Source organism: Catharus ustulatus, chromosome 6, assembly GCF_009819885.2.
Source record: "Catharus ustulatus isolate bCatUst1 chromosome 6, bCatUst1.pri.v2, whole genome shotgun sequence".
NCBI lineage: Eukaryota > Metazoa > Chordata > Aves > Passeriformes > Turdidae > Catharus > Catharus ustulatus.
The window spans coordinates 39,324,218-39,346,279 of NC_046226.1; the positions used below are offsets into that span (position 1 = coordinate 39,324,218).

General features: G+C 40.7%; 1 protein-coding gene across 13 annotated transcripts in view; it reads right to left on the reverse strand.

The window, feature by feature from the left end:
• Positions 1 to 168: 168 nt before the first annotated feature.
• The window catches only part of PHF21A (PHD finger protein 21A), a 134,732-nt gene continuing 112,838 nt past the window's right edge, over positions 169 to 22,062 (reverse strand). For 10 of the 13 annotated variants that reach the window (XM_033061966.2, XM_033061973.2, XM_033061972.2 and 7 more), the window contains 6 exons: positions 21,709 to 21,769; positions 19,258 to 19,421; positions 13,224 to 13,379; positions 11,537 to 11,612; positions 11,101 to 11,204; positions 169 to 9,205 (listed from right to left, as the gene is read on the reverse strand). In XM_033061966.2, the coding sequence (XP_032917857.1) occupies positions 8,951 to 9,205; positions 11,101 to 11,204; positions 11,537 to 11,612; positions 13,224 to 13,379; positions 19,258 to 19,421; positions 21,709 to 21,769 (816 nt within the window). In that variant the 3' untranslated portion in view covers positions 169 to 8,950. Of the gene's footprint in view, positions 9,206 to 11,100; positions 11,205 to 11,536; positions 11,613 to 13,223; positions 13,380 to 19,257; positions 19,422 to 19,488; positions 19,512 to 21,708; positions 21,770 to 22,062 lie in introns of all 13 variants that reach the window. The other 3 variants (XM_033061976.2, XM_033061975.2, XM_033061974.2) reach the window with 1 other exon arrangement.

Genomic DNA, 22,062 nt, shown 5'->3' on the forward strand with positions numbered 1-22,062 from the left:
AGTGCCCTTCTCCCTGCCAAGAAAATGAGCCAGGGCGTTACACAGCCCTTGCACAGAGCCATGCTCAGAAACCCCTCCTGCAGCTGGGGACTTGCTATGGGCACTGCTACAACCGCTGTGCCTGTGGGACCCACTGTGCCCACCTGGTACATACAGCTAAGGAGCCAAGAGATTTTACTGTGTTTTATTTAGTAAAATGTTAAAATAAATAAATACAAATTGATCAGATGCTCTGTACCCCCTCCCCCCAACTTTAATTTGCTAAAATCTAAACACATTTGTACCAAAACTGAAACCACAAGGAACTTGAAGGCAGCAGATACTGCAGATCACTATGAGCATCAGGCTAAAAAAAATAGAGATATTTAAAAAACCCAAACCAGTTCACAAGTGGGTGTTCTCATGGTGTGATTCTGTGACAACAGAGCAGTACCAGTCAAAAAAGGGCATTTTACACCAGGGCCTGCAAGGAAGGGACATTGGTGGGGAATGGGGCAGCACAGGTGCCACTGGCTCATGGAGGACAGAGCCCGTGGCTTTGCCATTAGAAACCCAGCTGGGAGAGAAGCTGCCATCATCCCGTGCTGCACCAGGCCCATGGCTGCAGGGACAGCACTGCCAGAACTGGGGGCTGGTCATCAAAATCCCCTGGAGAAATCAGACGGACTCGGGAAAGGACCAGGCTCAGACACAGAGCCCTTCAGGGTGAGCTCCGGCTGCAGGCCCATGCCAGGACTCCTGCTTTACAGCTTAGTCTTGGTGAAACAGCAGGTGGGTGTGGGGGAATGGGATGAAGCATGGCACACAGGTGGGGTGGTGGCATCAATAAATCTACAGAGATGGTGCTGCTGTGATCGCAGGAACATGAAGCCATAATTGGAGCCTGAGTATTTTCTCCTAAACAAGCAGAGCTGCCTTCACAACCCTCCTGCCCTCAGCTGCAGATATGGGGGGTGTTTGCAGAGTAGAGCCAATCAGCTCCCTAAAGAAAACTTGGCATAGGCAGCCACACCAGTGCCGCACCAGACCTTGCAGGTGGCAGCAGCTCACCACCACCTGTGTCCACTGCTGCTGACACAGCAAAGTCGTTTCCTTCCTCCACAGGAGCCTGGACAGGTCGGCACTAGCATGCTCCCCCGCTTCCTGCTGTTATCTTACTTAATCTTTGCCTAATGGAGTTTGGAACGCATGCTTTGCTTCTGTAGGGCTGTGAGAAGAAGCCAAGACACCTCTGACCATGTAAGATGGCATTTGAGGGGGACCCTGCAGCTGTAATTGGAGTGAAGCAACTTGTGGGACATGACTGCTGCTGGCTCTGCTTGTGTGGGGCTGCCAGGCATCTGCCTGAATCTCAGAGGCTTATGCAGAAGCAAAAACCTTCCTTAAGGAGGGTCTTGGCTGCCTGTCACATATGACATCAGGAGCAACTCAGAGATGACACACCTTCTGGAAGGGAGAGTTAACAGGTAAGACACTGCCTGGCTCTAGAGTCAATCACTGCTTTGATGTCAGTGATAATTTAAGTAAAGAAACACAAGAGAGTATGATTAGAAATTACACATTAGCCCAGAACAAGTAGAAACATGCAGCCTTCCACCGCACCCAGCATGAGGCTTCTTTCAACAGTGCCTGCAGCCATGGAAATCTGCTCTTCCAGAGTCAGAACTGCCAGTACCTGCCTTACAGAGGGGAACATGAGGCACAGAACAATCTCTTTCCCCCCCACAAAGGAATTCTGGCTCCACCTGAGATGCTAACACCTGGATAACAAGCCAGGGGAATCCCTGTCCTTACATGTGCACAATGTGCACCCAGTGCTGCGGGCTGCTGCAGGATCAAACCTCAGTGCTGGGGATCCAAAATCAAGGGTGGCCACAGAACATAGTCCCAGGAACTGCCCTGTGACACTGCCTCCCTTCCCACCTGAGCTATACCCCCAAGGCTCACTAATAATCTGGTTGCTCACTAAGAAAAGTGTTTTCTTGAAGCACAAAGGCAACAGTATTTCATTTGTTTTCCAACAAAACAGATGTAAGAAGACTGGTGACAAAAGGGCAGGGATTGGTTGAGGTTTACTTTTGCCATTGTAAATTTAGGAAAAATAAAAAAGATGCAAAAGGTGATGCTGAGCTGATTGATACTACTCACTGCTGCTGCTGCCTTTTTGTGCCAGCTTTCCATAGAGCCACACTCACAAGGCTTTTGAGTTCCCCAGGCACTCCTGATGTCCTGAAGTACTTCTTCCTTTCTAGAACCAAGGACTAGGCTGAGTTTCTCTATCTGAAGCCTTTGATGCCTGCTTGGATACTAGAAGTGAAGAACAGGCCCAGAGCTTATCCCTGGTTACGCAGGAGAGCTGGGACAGCTGTTTTCCCAGGAGGGTGCCCCATGGTCTGGTTGCTTAAGGTAGCCTGCAGACAGGCCTCAGCTCCTCACAGGTTACATTAAACTCAACACATGTTTCTTGTTTAGCTGCACTGGTGAAATGCCCCTTTCCATATGTCCCTAAAGAAACCAGATCCTGAGAAAACAGGGAGGCATTGCTCACACAGAGAGATTTTGGCACAGAACTGCCAGGTAATGACAGCCTAGAAAACAGGCATCTTCCACAGATATTCCAGGAGGTGGCTGAGAAGTACCTGAATCACACATCCTACTCCACATCATCTCCTTCACTCACACAGAACCCAGGACCTCTGGGAGCTGATGCTGGTTTCAGCTAGGCTCATTGTAACACTTGAACAAGGAAGGTGCAGCCACACCAGCAGAGCTGAACCTGTAGCTATTTCAGGAATGCTTATAGCCAAGAAAATGTTTAATTAATACAGTCCAGATTAGAGTAGGCTCTAGCTGCCTCAAGGTCTGCTTTATCTGCCTTATCCCCATGTTGTAGCTTAGAAGTCAAATAAGGTTCTCATCAGGATGGAATCACTCATCAGCAGAAGCAGAGCTAGGGATGACTTAGTGCATACTTCCCTTTCCATCTGCACCTAAGTAGCTCTTTCCTCCCACCATACCTGCTCCCTTTGGAATATTGACCAACCCATGTCAGAAATCGAGGTAGGATAAGAGTGGTTTTGTTCTACTCTTTCCAATGAACTTTCAAACCCTGTAACTGCTAGGATACCTGTCTACTCAGAAGGGAGACTTATTCCACTCCTGGATTTTTCCTACCCTCACTTTCCCTCCTCATGTTTTTCCATATTTTTTCTCTCTCTGTTCAGCTTTACCCCACGTAATCTTTGTTTCCTTTGCTGCTCCTGCGTTTTCTCTCTTCCATCTCCAGTCCTTTACCACTTCTCAAAAGAGGCATCTGTCCTTTAATTTGTCCCTTGCAGCATCCACCTCTGGCCTAGGGAGATGGGAAGCCCTGGTCTGGCTATTCTCATGAGATATACTCCAAGGACTTGCATAGCACAGTGATTTCCACAGAACCTGTACTCTTGACAAACCTCTTCTGTTCACTGCCGAGGTATTTTAGTAATACTGACAGGGATAAAGACAGACTCTCACACAGGTAAGCTCTTGGTTTTCTGATACAAGCCCACAATTAAATTAACCTCTGGGAGAGGCATTTGTCTTTTCATGGGTCTTTAATTACCAAGCTTACCAGTGCATGGTATAAATAATTTTCTTTATTGGCAAGTTGATCAACTGTGTGGTCAGCCTATACAAGACACAATGATGCAGAAAGTTCTTGTCCCAGGTAAGAGAGAAACAGGAGGGAAATGGGAGCTAAGGGTAAAGAAAAGAGAGGTTCATATTTTTCAGGTATTAACATCCTACTCTGTAGGAGTTACAAACAGGTTTGAGGCTTAGTGAAGGATCTGAGTAAGACAGCAATAACCTGGAGACAAGACATCTCTAGGTCTCACTTTTCCTGACCCCATCTGATTTTTGGGTCATTCCCTGGTCCAGGTCTGACCACTGAAAACAAGGATCCAGCAGCATCTCACTGCAAGGTTTGCTCACATGCCCTCAGAGACCAGTACCTAGCTGGCTGCTGGAAGGTTCTTTGGACCTTTTACCTTCTGAATGCCAGAAACTACAGAATCCATAGTGCTTGGGAATGGCCTTTGCTGAGGTAGTTTTTTGGCCAGGCAAGCCTAAGCACCAAATGAATTAGCTGCGCAACAAAACATTTTCCTCTTTCTCCAGGTTCCTGACTCCTACACACTCACCAGAAAACTCTTTACAGTAATCCAGCAAAGTTGAATTTGCCTTGGATTGCCAGAATTCCAAGAGAGGACAACAGGAGGTGAAGAAGGGACACAATTATTCTAAAAAGACAAAACAAATTCTGCCCAAAGGGGCGTGTCCACAGGAAGTGTAATAACCACCGGTATTTTGGTGGTTATCTGAGCAGCTCACTGAGAGAGGCCCTCAGCAAAAGAGTGAATTTTGGTTTAGCATCTTAATATGTTATTTTAAAAACACGTTTCATTAAAAGCATGTGTTCATCATTAGTGCTTCAGAAGCAAAGAGGGTGGGGTGCAACCCAGCTGAGGAAAAGAAACATGTGCACTGCAAATTCATAAATGTATCCACAGGAGAAAGAAATTTCAGAGTTTATTCTCTGTATTGTGGGCAGCTACACAGCTTGGAGGAGCTAAGAGGGAGGTTTCACTCCAGGTTGTCCTGAATGCTGACAAATGCTGCTTTTCAGGGCTGTCTCTGCAACAATACAGGGAAGATTATTTGAAGCCAAGAAGGTCAGAATTGGGTTTCACATTTCTAGACATTTGGAATACAGATTTGCTTTCTTAAGCCTAGTAAAGATAAAATGCAATATTCTTTTTTTCTGCCAACAATAAAACCAATAGATTTGCCCATAAAATTATTGCCTCTTTAATTTCCAGGCTTTTAATTCATATCCCCACTGAGAAATCTGCTTGCAACATACAACAAAGCCGTGTTTTGCTCATGCAAAACCTTAGTTCATCCTACCAACATGGTAACTCCTGGCTAATGAGGTCTTGGAAAAATCAGCCATGCTCCTCACCCTACCTTCCAATCATCCCTAGAAGTGTTGCTTGCTCCATGTTTTGTACAGCACTAAACCCACTGCTGGCTCTAAACAAAGACAATGAAAACACCAGTTATGGTATCAATTCTTCTAGCTAGGTCACGGGCTCACTTTCCCATTCTGAACCCAACACACCTTTTCAACTGTTTAAAGAACAGATTGTACAGAGAAGGGAAAAAGGAACTTCTGCAATACTTGCTCTATTTCTGAGCAAAGGAGCAGAGTGACTTCTTAAAGGCCTTAGCACTGGGCTAAGAGCCAGGACCATCTTTGATATGAGATTCCTTTGTGGTCTCATTTCTTCCCTTATAACAGAGATTTAAAAGTCACTTGTTTCCCACCAATGACAAGCAATGACATAAGAATTAGTTAATATCTTGAAGTTTGAAAATACAAAACCACAGCCATTATGACAGCTTCCCAAAGAGCAGAAGTTTTAGTACAAACTCATTCTATCTCAAATATTACACGAGGAAAAAAATCCCAAACCAATACAAACCCAAAAGAAAAGCTTGAGCTTTAAGCTGTCACTGAGTTTAAACTTCTCCCTTGATTGGAACCTCTTAGACCAGCTAGGAAAAAAAAAACATTTTCCCCTGTATTTAGCAAACACCAATTCCCCTTCTACCCTATTGTTGGTAATCGGGTAGAGATAATCCAAATTTACTGTGTCTACACAGCAGCATCATTGCTACTGTCAGTGCAGCTCTAGGAATGCTCAATGCCTATTGGCTGATACTGTTGCAGAGCCAGGACAAAAAGCATCCCAACAGGACCAGTGAGAGAGAAAGAAAACTGCCTAAGCATCATCAAAAAGTCTAAGATAATTTTTTTGACAAGTAATTATTAACTAAATGCATCCTTTTACAGTCTGGAACACAAATGCTGTAACAAAAGGGATATAAAATCTGTACTTATCTACTTGGATTCTGGAGACAAGCAGATGCCTCGGGAAAGCAGTAATAGCTGTTTTAACATCTCCTGTCTGGTTAACTGTGTGCAGATTTAAATATGGCCACTAGTGAATTTCACTTCCATCCTCTCCTGAATGATCCTCTCTTTCAGCAAAGAAAACAGAAGGACTGTTGAGTCTCCAGGCATAGCCTCCTACCTCCAAATAGTGCAGTGCTTCCCAGAGAGCTCAGGTTAACACAGAAATAAGAGCATGAGAACCACAAAGATTCAGCATACCTATCCCTGGAGATGGTCTCTTACCAGGAATGCTTCATGCTTCAGAAGATGCTGTTAAGAACCACCCAAGTGTTCAGCTGATGACCAACATGTTCCAAAAGGCAGCTTCTCCTGAATGTCTGGATATTAGCTGATGGCTCATATTCTATAGAAGGCTCATGCTCAGTTTGTTTTTTCTCTTCAACTCTTGAAATAGACATTCCTTTGTTTAAATGCTGTGGGTTGCTGGCCTAGTGCTGTCCAATGTTAATGACCTCATTGGTAACTGGATTGATGGAAGGACATTTTTAGTATGATCCATTCTGACAGTGTCTACCCAGCTGTCTCCTTGCCACTTATGCTAACTTATCCTTCCAGCTCTGCTAGTTCCACAACAGAACTCAAACATCAAAAGACAGAGTTAGAGTTATCACTGGTTCAGCTAAGAAGTGCATGTAAGAGTCACTTTCCCAACTGAGACAAATGCAAGAACTCAGGATATCAGTTCTGAGCTCAGAGCTGAAAATAATGCACACTCCTACAGAAGGAATAAAAGTCCTTAAAGGGCAGAAGGGCAACCTAAAGGAGAGGGAATAAAACAACTCCAAGAACCCCACAGAAGCCCACTTGGTTGGGGCAGCAAAGAAACTCAGGCTAAGTTGTGTCTGGAGTATTAACTTGCTCAGAAATGCATCCTTGAAATGCAAAGCTTTTCTATCTTCCCCTATGAACAGCTAAGCAGGTCTACCTCATCACCCAACACATGCTCTCAAGGCCACCACACTGGGGACACTGCCTCACCTTGTGCATGCAGTGGCTCAACTCTGATCCCACAAGAAGTAAAGGGAGTTTTCCTGGTACTTCCACTGGAAATGGGCTTTGCCCAAATGTGTATATGCAGTAGTGAACCTAGAGAGCTCTGGGACACAACCCAATGTGACCTGCAACCTAAACTGAGCCAGACCCCACAATCTCGAAGCACAAGACAAGCTCTGCTGTCCAGAGTGAAAAGATTATACATTAGAGATGAACTTCATGAACAAGAGGATAAGGGAGGGTGATTTCAGTCCGACTCACTGTCTTTCATTCTCAAGCTTGAATTAGGCTGCATCACAGAACTATTAAAGCCTTAAACAAGCACACTGCCAACTGCTTTTCTCTGGGTTACAAACACATGGAAGAATGGGAGAGAGATGGTAACAGCAGAGACAAGCCTGGGAGATCCTCCAGGTGGGGTGAGATCCAGCACTGTAGGATTTGATTCTCTTTAGACTTTAGCCAGTAGATGCATGGTAGAACCTATGGAAACTGTCCCATCAGATTTTAGAACACAAACACAGCAGAATGTCATCATAAATAAGCAAAGTCTGTGTTAAAAAATTCTAAGTACACAGCATTTTCTCCAGTTCTGACACCTTTTTAATAGAAATCACTTGTTTAGGAAACAAATAGCACTTTTGTAATTTTTTTTACAATGTTTCTTACCTTGATCTTATTTTAAGTAACACTAGGAAGACCTCAATATCTTTTATTTTCCTTTTTAATTTAAAAAAGTTGGTTTTTTTCCCCCAGATACAAAGATTTTGCCCTTGCATAAAAAAACAGTGCCCAAAACGATGACACAAGGACTCACAAAGACTCACTGTATCTCACTGACACTATTACTTCTAATCTATACCATGCAAGGTCCCATCTACCTCTTTAATTAGACTGTCAGCCTGAAAAACAGCTTTTCTATTCCTTATTTAGTTCTTGTTACCAAAAGAAGAGAAAGGAAGTGAAAGAAAAGGACATTTCTCTGTTGAGTTCACACATCTGGGTTATGTGCTACTTTGTTCAGGATACCTTTGTTGTTTATAAATACAGAAAAGGGATGGAATCTCATTTTCAAGTAATTGATGCACATTTTCTCTTGGGACACCTCCATCTAATGCTCCAAACTGACCCTGGATTCTGGCCCTCTATTATACCATTCCCAAAACAGACTTTCTGGATGAGTGTGAGGACCCACAGGCTCTCAGGCACATGGTGTGATTCTTCCGGTGTCCTGCATAAGGCCAGGAGTTGGACTCTGTGATCCTGATGGGTCCCTTCAAACTCAGCATATTCTATGATTCTATGTGCTGGTTACTCAGTGAAAAGTCCATCTCCTTTCCTTTTGTACATCTCCTGTCTAAACAATAGTAAATACTGCTTATTTGATAGACTTGTCCCTTCTGGGCACTGGGATTTGATAATTTATATTTCTGGTTTTTTGGTTTAATAGTACTGAGAGTTTAGAAACAGGAAAAGCCCATAGGCTCTTTGGACTTGTTTTTGTTTTCCCCTAGCTAAACAAACTGTTCTGCAAATAGGAACTTGAAACCTGCTCTCCTCCCTTATCCCTGCTCCTCACCCCAAACAAAAATAAAACAAACCTATAGTGGCTGTGGAGGCTGCTGCAGGCACACACTGGTGTAAAATATAGAGAGAGTAAATATATTATTTCACTTGGCATGGTGCTGGCAAAGAACCCCCAGCTGGCACTATTCATGTAACATGATCCAAACTTCGCATGTACACACAGAATAAGAAGGATCAATTGGCAAACTCCGGTGCCGCCTGGCACAAGCATCTTCACGCTCTCTCTGGAACCAAAGAACTAAAGAATTCTGCACTTTCCAGAAGAAATCCAGTTTTGCTTTTCTAGAGTTTCTTTATTTTGCTCTTTCTCCTCGCCGCCACCTCCCTTGGCTCCTTCTTAACTTCACTGTGTTATTTAGTCTCATCGCCCTTGTTACAGTTCACCATGCAGCTCTGGGAAGGGGAGGGGGCTAAGGTGGAGGTGGCAGCATTAGTATTGTTAGTGGAGTCCATGCCGTTGGAGATGGCTACTGAATTGACCTCAGAGTTTATGGGTTTTGAAAGGTCGATGCCTTGGATGAGGCGGATCAGCTGTTTTACCTTCTCCAAGGAGCTGTGCATCTCCTTCTGTTTTGCAAGGATGGTATTCTTCATTTCCATGCATTTCTGCAGCAAAGCAGAAAATCAGTAGTAAGTTCAAGCTTATGAATGAAAGAAGGTAAGAAAAGGAATATGATGTTCACAGATCTAAATGTAAGTACGCAGAAAAGACTGCAGCTGCAACTTCACTTTTCCAACCTAGAAGAAAAAGAGTCTCTAGGCTGTGTTCAGAGGAGAATTCATATTTGCAGGTTGAGGAAATAAATTGCCAAGACATAGCTGTCACCTCGTATGGCTCCCTTTCATTCCAAGGTCTTGTGCAAATGAACACAGACAGCTCCATCCTTTTGTATTTCTTTTGAAGGAAAACTTCTAAGTGTATCTTCTTACTATTTTTTCTATCAGTATAGCATTACTGAAATTTCTTTAACTCAGATCTGCAAGCTCAGGCATCTCACTGCAGCTGACTGCTGACAGTGTGCGTGCAAACCATAATGGGATACAGCCTTTGCTTTCACACGCGTTTTAGCAGGCACATCGCTTCCTTTTCTCAATAAGTAAAAGGGTACTTGAAAAGGAAACCAAACTCCTCTTCACTTGAAAAACTTATTTTGTGGCCACTTCATTCTCTTAGAAGTGGTAGTAATATAGCTAGCTCATCAGCTAAGTGTAAGGGCAAGGTAACTTTAAAAAAAGCCCACAAATGATGGTTCAAGAGTGAAAGACTGCTTATATATATTTGAAACTCACAAAAATGACAGAACAGTAGCTATGTCTGTTACATTCAGGTTTTTACATGAAGATGGCAACCTTCCTACATTTTAAAAATCTTTTATCCATGCTGATCTCCAGACACTGCTGGTTTTAGCTTTACTGTTTTCACATGCAGCTCATGGCATCATAATAACTCTAAAACATCTAGACCTAATATGACTGTTTTGGACAGTTCCAATGTAAGTATGAACATTCTCTTTGTCCACTGCCAATCCCTCATGTTAAGGCCTTGCATCTGCTTGGGTACATCACAGAGAAACAGTGTTAGTTGTCTAGTGCTGCTCAGGTTACACTCAGCAATTGCTAACCAGAAGGAAGGTGACAGTCCCCAGGACTGCTAATCAGTCCCTTACAACCATTTTGTTTGTATTGACAGCACTGAGGGGTCTGTAAACATGACACTTGTGCTCCAATAGGCAAAGACAGGCAGCCTGGAAAGTGCATTTGTATCTAAAAAGTCTGTAATTATGAATCTAGCCTTACAGATGTTTGCCACACAGGAGATTCTACTTTTTTTCATTATGTGATACTGACTAGGGTTGCACCAAGGAGGGGCTCAAACTTTACACTGACGTCTCAAGAGACATTAAGGTGAGAAGAGTGGCCAAATCAGTATGTATGTTCCAATTACTGCAACAAACCAAGGTGGAAACTAAGGTTTCTGGTTTGAAGTATGACATTGTCTAGTTAATACCATGCAGAGGCATGTGCAGTGTCCAGCTGCTGACTGCCAAGGCAACGCATCAAAGTCCTGAGGCTCAGCCCTGAATAAATGGTTGCTTTTGCTTCAGAAAGGTCTGGAAAGTGCACCAAGGCTGTAACTCTCACTACACACAGAGGTACAACCATTCTTGTTTAAGTGAGCCACTGGAGAGTTGGATTCAATCTACTACCCACAGACAAAAACACTCTGGGTCATTTTTGTCACCTGCTGATATTATATGTCACCATATATCTACCTACATGCACAGCATGGATCATGCATAAGAGACTCAATGTAAGTATATGTTGCCTTTATTTCATTCCTGCTCCCCAAACTCCTAAAAAGCAAATGAAAGCACTCACTCAATTCTAAATAAATCCAGTGGATGACAGGTCTAGTATATGGAGTTGCTCTATAATAGTTTTCTCCCTGTATTCTGGCACCAGAACACAGGTGAAGGGTTATTCAGAAGGACAATACTCACTGTTATAGAATTGCTGAGCTGTTTGACCTTCTGCTCTAGTTGTTCTCTTTCCTGTTTTAAATCTGAACTCCATTTAAGTAGTTTCTGTTTTTCCTCTTCTTTTGCTGCAAAACAGAGTATTAAACAGAATATTTTAAATATTTCTCTTACAATAGTGGATAGAGGGTCTAAAGTGCTTCATGTAAAGAGGGGAATTGTGTTTAAACCAATGCTTAACAACTTGTGCACTGAATCACTCCCAAAATTTTACCTACATACACAAGCACAACAGGCTTAAGAAATATTTAGACTGCTATTTTCACTTCACTAATGATTAAAGTTATTTCCTTTTGTATGACAAAATTTCCTTTTGTACAGGAAGTACCGTTCTATCCCACTCCCAAAATAACATTTTCTATTATTAAAAGTGAAAGAAAAGTGTTCATCATTTTCTTACCTGCTTTATATGCAATATATGAATGAACAATTGCTAAAGTTCCCGGCCATGGGATTGCTTCTTCCTTCTTTAGCATCTGAAAGAAAATTTTCACAGAGATTTAGCTGGCAAAAAACCTACCTCAGAGAAAGCAAAAAGGAGAGAGAGAAAGATGGAAAGATTGAGGATTTTCTTTCATGGCTATCATTAGCCTCAGCCCTGTTAACACAAAGCTTCACAGACCTGATCTGAGATTTAACAGAGGGAATTATTCACAACTGTATTGTGGCTCCCACAAAGCAAGCCTATTTCTTACAAATGTCAGCATTTTCCTAAATTCCCTCCATAGCCACAAATACAGTCTACTAATGATACCGAACAACTTAAAAGAGGAATGAAAGGATAATATATCTGAACTCAAAACTTGCCAGAAGACATAAACATTACTTCATGGTTCAGACAAATTGCTGATCTTAGTTGTTCTGGGAAAAAAAGTATTCCTGCTGCAGCCTAGTCTCCCCACCATATATTCAAACATCACACTTCTGGCTAGTAAAAAGTGAAACTGTCCTATTACCCCTTCTTATCAGAATCATCTTAATAGATCTGTTCAAACTCTCTTTATAAAGGTAAGCACCATTTATGTCTTCCAGATCCTTCCTACATTTTGCTTCCTAACAAACTTTAAGAGGAAGGACACGTATTTTTAGTATGTGATCAGAGTGGTGTCTCAGAAGACAGACAACTTGGTCAGTTTACAGTGAAGTTACTCAAATTTCCTCCTTAACTTTGTTGGAAGCTATCACAGAACATGAAGAGGAGGGATAAGGTGAGAGTAGGCAAGAGCAGGAGTACCCAAGTCATAATATTCCCTCCTCTCTGGCAACTGCTGACCAAATCACTTGAGTTTTGCATTTTGATTCTTCTGAGCAGCACATCATAGGTCTGGCTGTTTTCTTATGCTACCACCTGGTGCACCGAAGGCCATGTGGGTGACCAAGCAATGCACTGCGTGAGACAGGACGCAGTTTCAGACAGCCTGTTATCCGTAATCTTTTGCAACTTCCAGAGTTCCATGGAAGGATTAGGAATACAAGAGTTTACTACTTCATCTTGTAATCTCAGTGCAATTATAAAAAAAATATTAAAATATAACCTGCTTGCTTCAACTGTACATTTGCAGAGAGTGATCTGGAAGGAAACTTCACCTATATTCATGATACTGATGCTGCATGACATTATTAAAGAGGTCACTGAAGACAACCTTTCTGATGTTTGATTCGTATAAGCAAATCTCTATCCATTGAGGTAGGCTTGTGCAAATGTTTTACTTATCTGTCCAGAAGAATATACTAATAATTTTTGAAGAAACAATGAGTTTAAGATGAACAGCAGCATTTCTATGGGTTGTAGATAATCTTTCCCAAAACTCTGCATACTTTGATTCAGAAAAAGAGTAAAAATATAAGGGTAAGAAATAAAGACCCCAAATTCAGAAGCAAGATCTGATAGTTTTGTATTAGCACACATTCCAACAGAGGTAATAATTCAATGACATTCACACATCCCTTTTTGCACATGAAATAGATTTGTTCAGTCTCAGGCTGTCTTGGTCTAAGTAGCCCAAGCAATATGGTTATTTTCTTTAACACCAAAAAATCTTCACACACATTCTATATAGCTCCCTGTCTGTCCAACAGTACAGTACCTGGTCTTGACATTTGGGACAGATCCACATGCCCTTAGGAATGGTTTTCAGAGGCGGGTCCAGACAATCCAGGTGATAAACACGTGAACATGTGTCACACATCAGCAACTGCCCGCTTTTTCTGCAAACGCTGCAAAAATCCTCATGGATATCACCCTACAAAATTGAGGGGAAAGGGTTTGGGTGAGAGAAAGCAAGAGAGAAAAGATAATAAGTGAACTTTGACCTTTGATATCTACATCTTAGTTGAATTCAAGGTTTACAGCACAAACTATTTCAAAGAGGATTCCAAAAGGTCAAGCCCTTCTTAGACCGTGAAACAGGAAAACCAAGCCTGATGTCAGAAACACTGACATCTGTCCTCCCAAACACTCCCTCTGTCCACCCAAGGCAAAATGGTACAGCAAACACTTATTACTATAGCTTCTCTTAACAATTGCTACCCCACAGTCTTTCTTCTTTAAGATTCCCTCTTTATCCCGATCTTTTTATTTGCCTGTAGTGATGAGCTACCCACTTTCTTAACCCTCCTGATTTTTGGATGTAAGCCCAACTCCACTCCAGGAATGCTAATTAGGCTGTCTCTTGCCAGTAATAGCAGGTAAGAAACCCCAACTGAGTGATTTAAAAGAACACTGTTAAATATTTAGGTCACCTTTAAAAATGAAACTGTAAGGAAAAGGTGTTGTGCTTCTATATGAAAAAGAATAGAATGAATCATGTTCTGAGACAATTCTTTTCACTTCACTTGGGCTACCTCAAGTTGCACCAAAACAGCTGTGACTCAAAACTTTCTCATTCCCTATAGAGTGGATTGTTTCATCACTAACACAGACTGAGAGCCAGGATGAAAGAGTACCAAGAGAGATTTTTTTATCTGTTTTTTAAAAAGAAAGAATGAAGAGGCATGATAGAAAGGTGGCTTGGTGTCCACAGAGGAAGCAAGGGGCACCCCACCCTCTCCTCTGACCAATGGGCTGTCCTGGCAGCTCCACACGTTCAAGGCCCCATCTGGTGTCCGAAGTACACACTTGTCACTGACTTACAATGAAGTTTCACACACCTCAGATCTGCAAGACTGCAATCGTAAGATGCGTGTGTGGAGTAGAACTGTGGGTACACACTCTACTGCATGAAATACCAGTGTATGCAAGGTTTCATTTTGGCACAGATCATCTCTTCACACATGCAAACAATTTCTATCAATTTGGAGGGATAGCAGATTTGGCTGTGCACTCACACATTAAGGTGCCAGGCAAGAAAAATTACAGTAATCTCCACTATGGATGACATAATACACAAGAAAAAAAAATGACACACGAGCAATCTGCTCAGGTTTCTACTTCCCAGCTCTATTGCTGATGAGGCCCTTCTTCAAAGGGAAGGCTATTCTTAATTCCCAAGGTTAACACTGATTTAATGTTTTGTAAAGGAGCAATCTACAGTGAATTTCCTGTGCTATGTTTTGGATCCATAACTCCCAGGGATCATTGAGAGCTGAGTTATGGTATTACTTCACCTTTAACACCAAAGATTCCTCAGTGTTAAATGAAGATCTAAATGAGCAACATTTCATGCTTCTTGTGAAGTGATGTGTTGTAACCAGGCTGGGAAGAACTCCTTTCCCTCTATCATGCATTCTCTGAGTACAAGGAAAGGGTGGCAGGCAAGAGGCATCATAGAAGCTAAACCAAAATCCTCTTCAAGGTAAGGAGAAGTTTAAGAGGGGAATTCTCTCATTTTAGAAAAAAAAATTCTATTCTAGATAATTATGTATCTTAAGATGCTTTAGTTGCCACAGACTACACAATAGTTCTTTATAACATAGTGTAAAATTACTGGTATGCTGAAAACCAAACAGGGTATGTCTCATATCCTGCAGAAAGGGCCCTACAAAAGAGACACATATTCAGTTTCTTCTTGAGGGGCAGAAATTTAGAAATTTAGACCCAGAAATATCCCAAATTCAACTGAATGCTGCAAAACCTGTAGTGATACAGGTGACCAGCACGCAGTGCAGCTGAATGCATGGAGAAGCCAACATACATGAACAGAATTCACTGTCCTATTTTTGGTAATGCAAAATTCATGGTAATTCCTCACAGTTAACAACTGTCCTTACCAAAATCCCAGCCAATGTCTGATTCCAAAGAAATGCCCTAGGTCTTATGGGCAGTTAATAAATATATGCATAAAGAGGGGGCTGGAACTGTTGTGGTGACATGCACCCACTAACCTCAGCTTCTGAAGCAGCTTTGTGTAGGCTAGAGCCAACTCAGGCTAGAGCAGAGCTCAGTGAGGCTGCTCAGAAATGCTACAGCCTAAAGTGACCAAAGAATAATTTCAGAACAGATACCATAAAAGGTGATTTAATGTCACTTTCTGCTCTACTTCCTCTTCACAAGGGACCAGGAAAGTAAATTTAAGCTTTCTGGACAGCTAATAGCTTTCTTTATTTTGATAAAGTGTCTAGAGCAGCAGGGCCTGGCTTTAGGCAACAGAACTGAATAATACACTAACAAAAGCAGCTTGTGTGCTTTGGTTTGTAATATCTATACTTATATGTACATTTCACTGGAATAACATGGGAAAACGAAATATTTTGCAACAGGAATTGTTCACGTTCATATAAATAAAGATGATCATAGTGTATGATGTAAGTTAATTAAATTATCAGAAGCAATACTAATTCTAACTTTTATGGGCTTGACTTTGCAATCTCAATGTTCTACAATGCTCCTCTCAATTGAAACACTGTTTTGATAAAAGTGTTTACTAATAAAAAAGCATTTTGTGACCAAAGACTTGAATCATCACTAAAACAGAGATTTTTGCACAATTTTTACTGCTGAGTAATTGACCTTCAAAGGCAATAGCCATCTTCCAGCTGAATATGCTACAACTGCATGAGGGGAAACCACCCATAACCAAGTGGCTCATAAGTGGCTCACATAACCATTTGGCAAGACAATTGCCAAATAGGAAAAAGGGAGGGAAAAAAGGGAGAGGGAACAAAAAAAAAAGAGGTTTTGCTTAATCCTGCCCACTGCATTATTTCCTTCCTTTACCCAGGTTCTAGATCTACTTTGTACCCACCCATCCTTATCACCAATCCCATCTTAAGTTCTGCTTCATCCTCCCTTCAAAATTTCTCACTGTCGTTCAGGGAATAACATTTCAAGAGAAATTCAAGAAGGCTGTTCTGGTCTGCTGTGCCTGATGTCAAAAGCTTGGCCTGATTTGCAATTTTCATAGGCTGGCTAAACACATGGATTATTCAAGTGCTAAATCAAATTTCTATTCTAAAGCCTATAGGAATTAGACCCTTAATGCAAAAACATTTTAAAGACAGGCAAAGCTTCAGTTTTCTTCTTTATCTGTCTGATTAATTGCTCAATTATTTTAACTGAGACTTCTGAAATAGCCTTTTCCTTAGGCATACACTTGTGTTTTCATTTTTAATTGTTCAAAGTTCCAAATCAAAGTCTGTAACTACAGAAAATGTTTTCTGTCCTATCCGGAGAAGACATTTCTATATCCACATCATCTGCTAAAAGTGTAGACTCTCTTCAACTTGACATGGTCTGACCTCATTGCCAAAAGAAGTGATCCTGATTTCTCTGTATGCCTACTCATTTCACCCTGCATGAAGCTGGCACAAGAATATTGGTGTGCATAAAGTTAACTGGATTAGGGTGTGATCCTGGCTAAGACTAATAATTTTTAGCTATGTTAGTTCTCTTATGCAGATCACTATCTGCCCTCAGATATATCTGTGCTGAAGCAACACAGGAGGCATTCAGGTGATGAGAAAAGACTGCTGGTGACTGGCAGGATAGGTGTCCTCAATGGTAGCCCCTGGCACAAACTGTGGCATGAGCATTTCAGTGAATCCTGTATTCTCCTTCGATTCGACATGCAAGGTATTTAAATGTCAAAGAACTAATCTTCCTCATTGTCTTCACCACCTTGCACCATTCCTGTTAAATACAGAGTACTTTTCCAGCACTAAGTTGCACTTTTCCAGGCAAGGACACCAAAGATTTTTACAAGTATGGCTAAGTTTCAAAACTCAGACAGGAAAAGCACACAGCATGACAAATATATAAACACAGGGAACCAAATCACAAAAAAAAGATGTGACTGCACAAACTCATACAGCAATCTTACAAGAATATATTAAATGAAGAACAGCTTCCATCTTATGACGGCAATTGGAAACAACTCCTTTCTTTACAATTAGCAAGTAAGAATTATAAGATGTAATGAAGAACAGATATTTACCTCCTTCCTGATATTTTGCTGTCTCTGAAGACTCAGATTTTGTTTCATAGTTTATTTTTAATTAAAAAAATATTTTTATGAGAACTTTGAAATATATTTTCTACTTTCACATGAATTTGATTTGAAATGGAATTCAACACCAAGTATTTCTGAAAATTCTACCAAATGAGCCCAAATGATAGTGAATATGTACTGACTATTGATAGTGAGCATGTACTGACTGTGACTTTGGTATAAAATTCTTTAGAAAAATTGAGCTCTTAAAAATGTTAGTTCTGTTTGTACATATCAACTAAATGGTTAGTCTGGAAATGTTAAAGAGAATTTACACATGATATTTAAGGGGAAAGAGTGTTATTTCTCTGTATTATGGTATGTTCAGGTAAGAGAGGATGTTTGTTACCTGATAGGTAATCTTCCACTGTCGTTTTTAAATCACTTCAATTTTCATCAATTAATGTATATTAAGTCAATCCAGAACCCAGGCCTAAACACAATCCTAATTCAGAAAATTAAGAGCATTCAGAAGTAGATTTGAATGGTACAGAAATTTATTCTTGATTTAGCTTGCTTCCATCAGGCACTGTAGAAAACAGGGCAACAACTCATCATACTCTTTTGAGAGCTCTTACACAGTAGGAAAAGATTCAGCAGTACACACACCTAACAGAGATGAAAAAGACACCCACCACATTACCCAGTCCTCCTCTTTAGGCCAATGTAAAATATGTGCTTTTCAGCATATTAGCAAGTCATCTGTACTGCTTATTTTTAAAAGTCCTCAAAGATAGAGCTGTCCCATTTTATCCATGAGGGGCTGTTCCACAGTCCCATTTATTTGGCTTTCAATAAAGGGTTTTTGCAGTCATGTGAAATCCTGCTCCCAAAAATGAATTGTACTACTCCTATTCCTGTTACCTCTGCAGAACAAATACAGTTCAGAGACAAGGAACTGACTTCTATTCCCTGTTCCACATGGTCAGTAGAATTGGTCTCTCAGTCCATGTTCTTACAGTGGTGCAACTATACAGATGAAAACAGAACAATCAAGCTTTTCCTTAAAGGCCATTTCAGATGGTTGGGTCTCAAGTATATGTGACTGTCATTTCTAAAAGAAGAACTGCAGAAGGAGATTGTAGCAACAGTATGAAGAAATAAGCAAACCCTTTTGATTCTTAAGCTATGCCCTGTAAATACCAGTCTTTTTAAAGCAAGTTCTTAAATGAAAGTACACTCCAGCTCCTGAGGACTGGTTTACTGAAAAGTCACAACACACTTTCTGCCAAATCAGTGGCACAAATGCTGCTCCTGGCTGTTCTGCATGATGAAGTAGTTTCCATCCTTAGCTCATTATAGAAACACAACTTTTTGTTATTATGGCCAGTAACTAATACTTCTCATTCTCCTCTTCCCCACCCACCCCCACACCCCCTGGCCCTTTTTCATGGATGACAGATTCAATTCAGTCAGACAAGATCTCCGAGACTACACAAAGGAAATGAGCTCATCTAGTATGCCTGGTGCTTCCCAAGGTTTCAATCCACTGAAGGAGTTATAAATAAAATCACTACAGGATAACAACATAGGTGCAGGAGGGAAAAAGGAAGGGTGTTTAAAAATGCTGGACTGTTTCACTGCACTGAATCAGGACAAATGATCAGTGAGATTAAAGAAACAAAACCTGCAATGATTTTCCTTGTGTCTGTTTTGTGTAGTTTTAAAAGTAACCCCCTCCCCAAGAGTTACTTACGTCTGTGGAGCTGGGGCTAGGCAGGGACACGGGCTGAACAGCTGCGGGAAAAGTAAATGTGGTCTCTGTCTTTTCATTTTCAGGGGAGTCAGGATAACTGGACAGAGGGGACGTGGGGGTCAAAGCCCCGAACCCCAACACCGTGTTGTATTTAGGTGGACGACCTACATGTTAACAACAGGGAACAGAAACAAAAAAAAAAAAAAAGAAAGGAAAAATGATCTTACATACCTTTGGCCAGTGGTCCTCATTGGCTAGCGTGAAAAAGGAAATGATGTAGCACAGAGAGGAAGTTAATATAAAAGTTACAAGTGGAAGGACAGAAGCAAAGATTTAAACATATTTTTTAGAAATTTTTAAGTAGAATTTTGCAAGGAAAGAACATTTAAAAGACGTATTTCAGAAGGAAATAGAAATAAGCTTTATAGAGGGTCAAAGAATCATTCCCACAAAAGCAGCATGGGGACAGTTGCTACTCCTAAAAATGAAGCTACTCAGTTTTTAGGGGAAAAATGTTGGCATCAAAGCTACAATAACTACTATTAAATCCTTTTGGCTGTTATCCCATACCTCCCTATCTTTCTAGTGCCAGCATAAATCTACACAAAGGTTAAATCCTTTATAAGAGGCCAACACTCACCACCCCCCTACTTGCCCATTTTTTAAACCTGTTAATTCACAGATCAGCACTTTCTACCCTACTGGTACATTTTTAAAATTAGGCTACCTAAGAACAGGTCTTGTTTTCTGACCCATAACTACTATCAGTTTTAACCTATCCCTGGTTTTCTACTGTAACCCACTCCAAATTGTGTTCTTTCTTAGACTTTCTCAGCCAAGTACGTTTGATTATGCACAGTTCCTAGATACTCCTTAAGACTAGCAGTGTGCAAAATGTCTTCATAACAATTCTTATAAAATTATGAATGCAAAATAAGACAGCAAAAAAACCAGTATGCACCATCATTTCTACCTTCCTTCTCCAGGGTAATTTATGGATATGTAAACATAAAGGAGTTAGGATCTAGGAATAATTCCCCAGATCTTATGTTTACAGATTGTCAGTCTATACCTATTAACATGCTAAACCTTGCATTTAAGGTCTGGATATGTTCCAGAATGGAGTATGTCCTTGGAAATGGATTTCTGCTAGTGATGTCCATGGGTGAAATTTCTGACATGCTCAGCACCATCTATAATTAAACGAAAGCTCTCAAGGGCAAATGCTTACAAAAGCTTTTCACTCAATATATTGCTGTATTAAATTACAAAACAAATGTATACTTCCCAATCTTTTGTCAATTGAAAACATGTGCTACTAATTTGGTGCTGATGCAACATAAAGGCCCACAACAGGGTGTGAGGAAAAAAACAGAAAGTATAATAGTCAGTTGCAAAAACAGGCTAAGAGAGTATCAAGTACAAATGCATGCAATCATTTTCATTGATATAGTAATTGTTCACTATAAAGTCTAAACTAAAATTAAGGAATCATTACTAGGAGAAGGAACATTTACTTATTCACAGAGTAAGTGCAAAAATTCTCTATTTAAAATCTACATCATATAATTAAAAAAAAAAATTAGTATTTCATCTTGCGGCCAAAATGCCCAAAAGATAATGAAACTGTTCAGTGCTAGGTGAGAGATTGCGTTGACTTTTTAAAAATCTGATTGATCACCTTTTTTTAGACAGAAAACTTAGGAATAGAGAAGCAAATATGAGTCTTTAAGAACTACAAAATTCATCAAAATCAGGTAATGATTGTCAGGTAGGTGTGGCTGATGCCATGTACAAATAATGGCATCACATTCTCTCCCATGCTGTTCTGTTTCACCATAATCTAAGTCTTAAAATTTTACCTGTTCTACAGAAGGATTTCTTCTGAATAATAGTGCAGGCCTATATGAAAGATCATCTCTCATTTTAGGACAAGTGGCACTCTGGTTGCAGTTAAAGTGCTTAGTATTAGCACGATAGCTTTTCTCACTCAAGGTAAGTTATTTTCAAGGACCCATGCCTATTCCCAGTGGAGAATAAGGCTTTTGTCACACTAAGTTTCCTTTCCTATTCAGGGCACATATGCTTTTTCCATAACCACTTTCTTCTTGACAGTAACAATACAATCTAGTCATTAGCAAGGGGATCTTAATAGCAGCTTCATATCACTAAAAGATGTTCAAGCATCTCAGATTTCTAGTGAATATCTAGTGAATTGTGTGGTTTTTGTTTGGGGTTTTTTCTGAGAGTGAAACTGAAATGAAACATTGAGCTGTCTAATGGATCTTGTTATGCTAATCTCTAGAAGTCGTGGTCTTTGCCTACCATGCAAATTTACTGCACAAATGAAGTAGTGGAGAGTCCTTCTTGTTTTGCTCTTCAAAATGACACGGGGACTACAAATGCAAAGTGGAAGAAATGGGCAGGGAGACAGGTCTGGGTATACCTCACCTCTTTTACGTGTCCCAGGATGCATTGTGCTGTTCAGGTACGTCACTGTACTCTTCTTGCGCTGCAGGGAAGAAAGGAACAATTTCTATTGGGGAACATTTCTGGCAATAACTATAAGCAGTGGCTGAGGAACAGCAAAGTAAGTACTAAGGGATTACTGGCCTTTGTGTTTTCTGAAGCACACCTTCAGAAAGATTAGCTTTTTTACACTGCTTCTGATATCTGAACTGCTCCAGGCTGATATGCAAGCAGACCAACACAAATTACCATTTGACATCAGCTTTATACAGGAGAAGGCAGAAAAAGATGTAAGTACTAGAAGGACACCCCAATGTATTTACTATTTAAAAATCT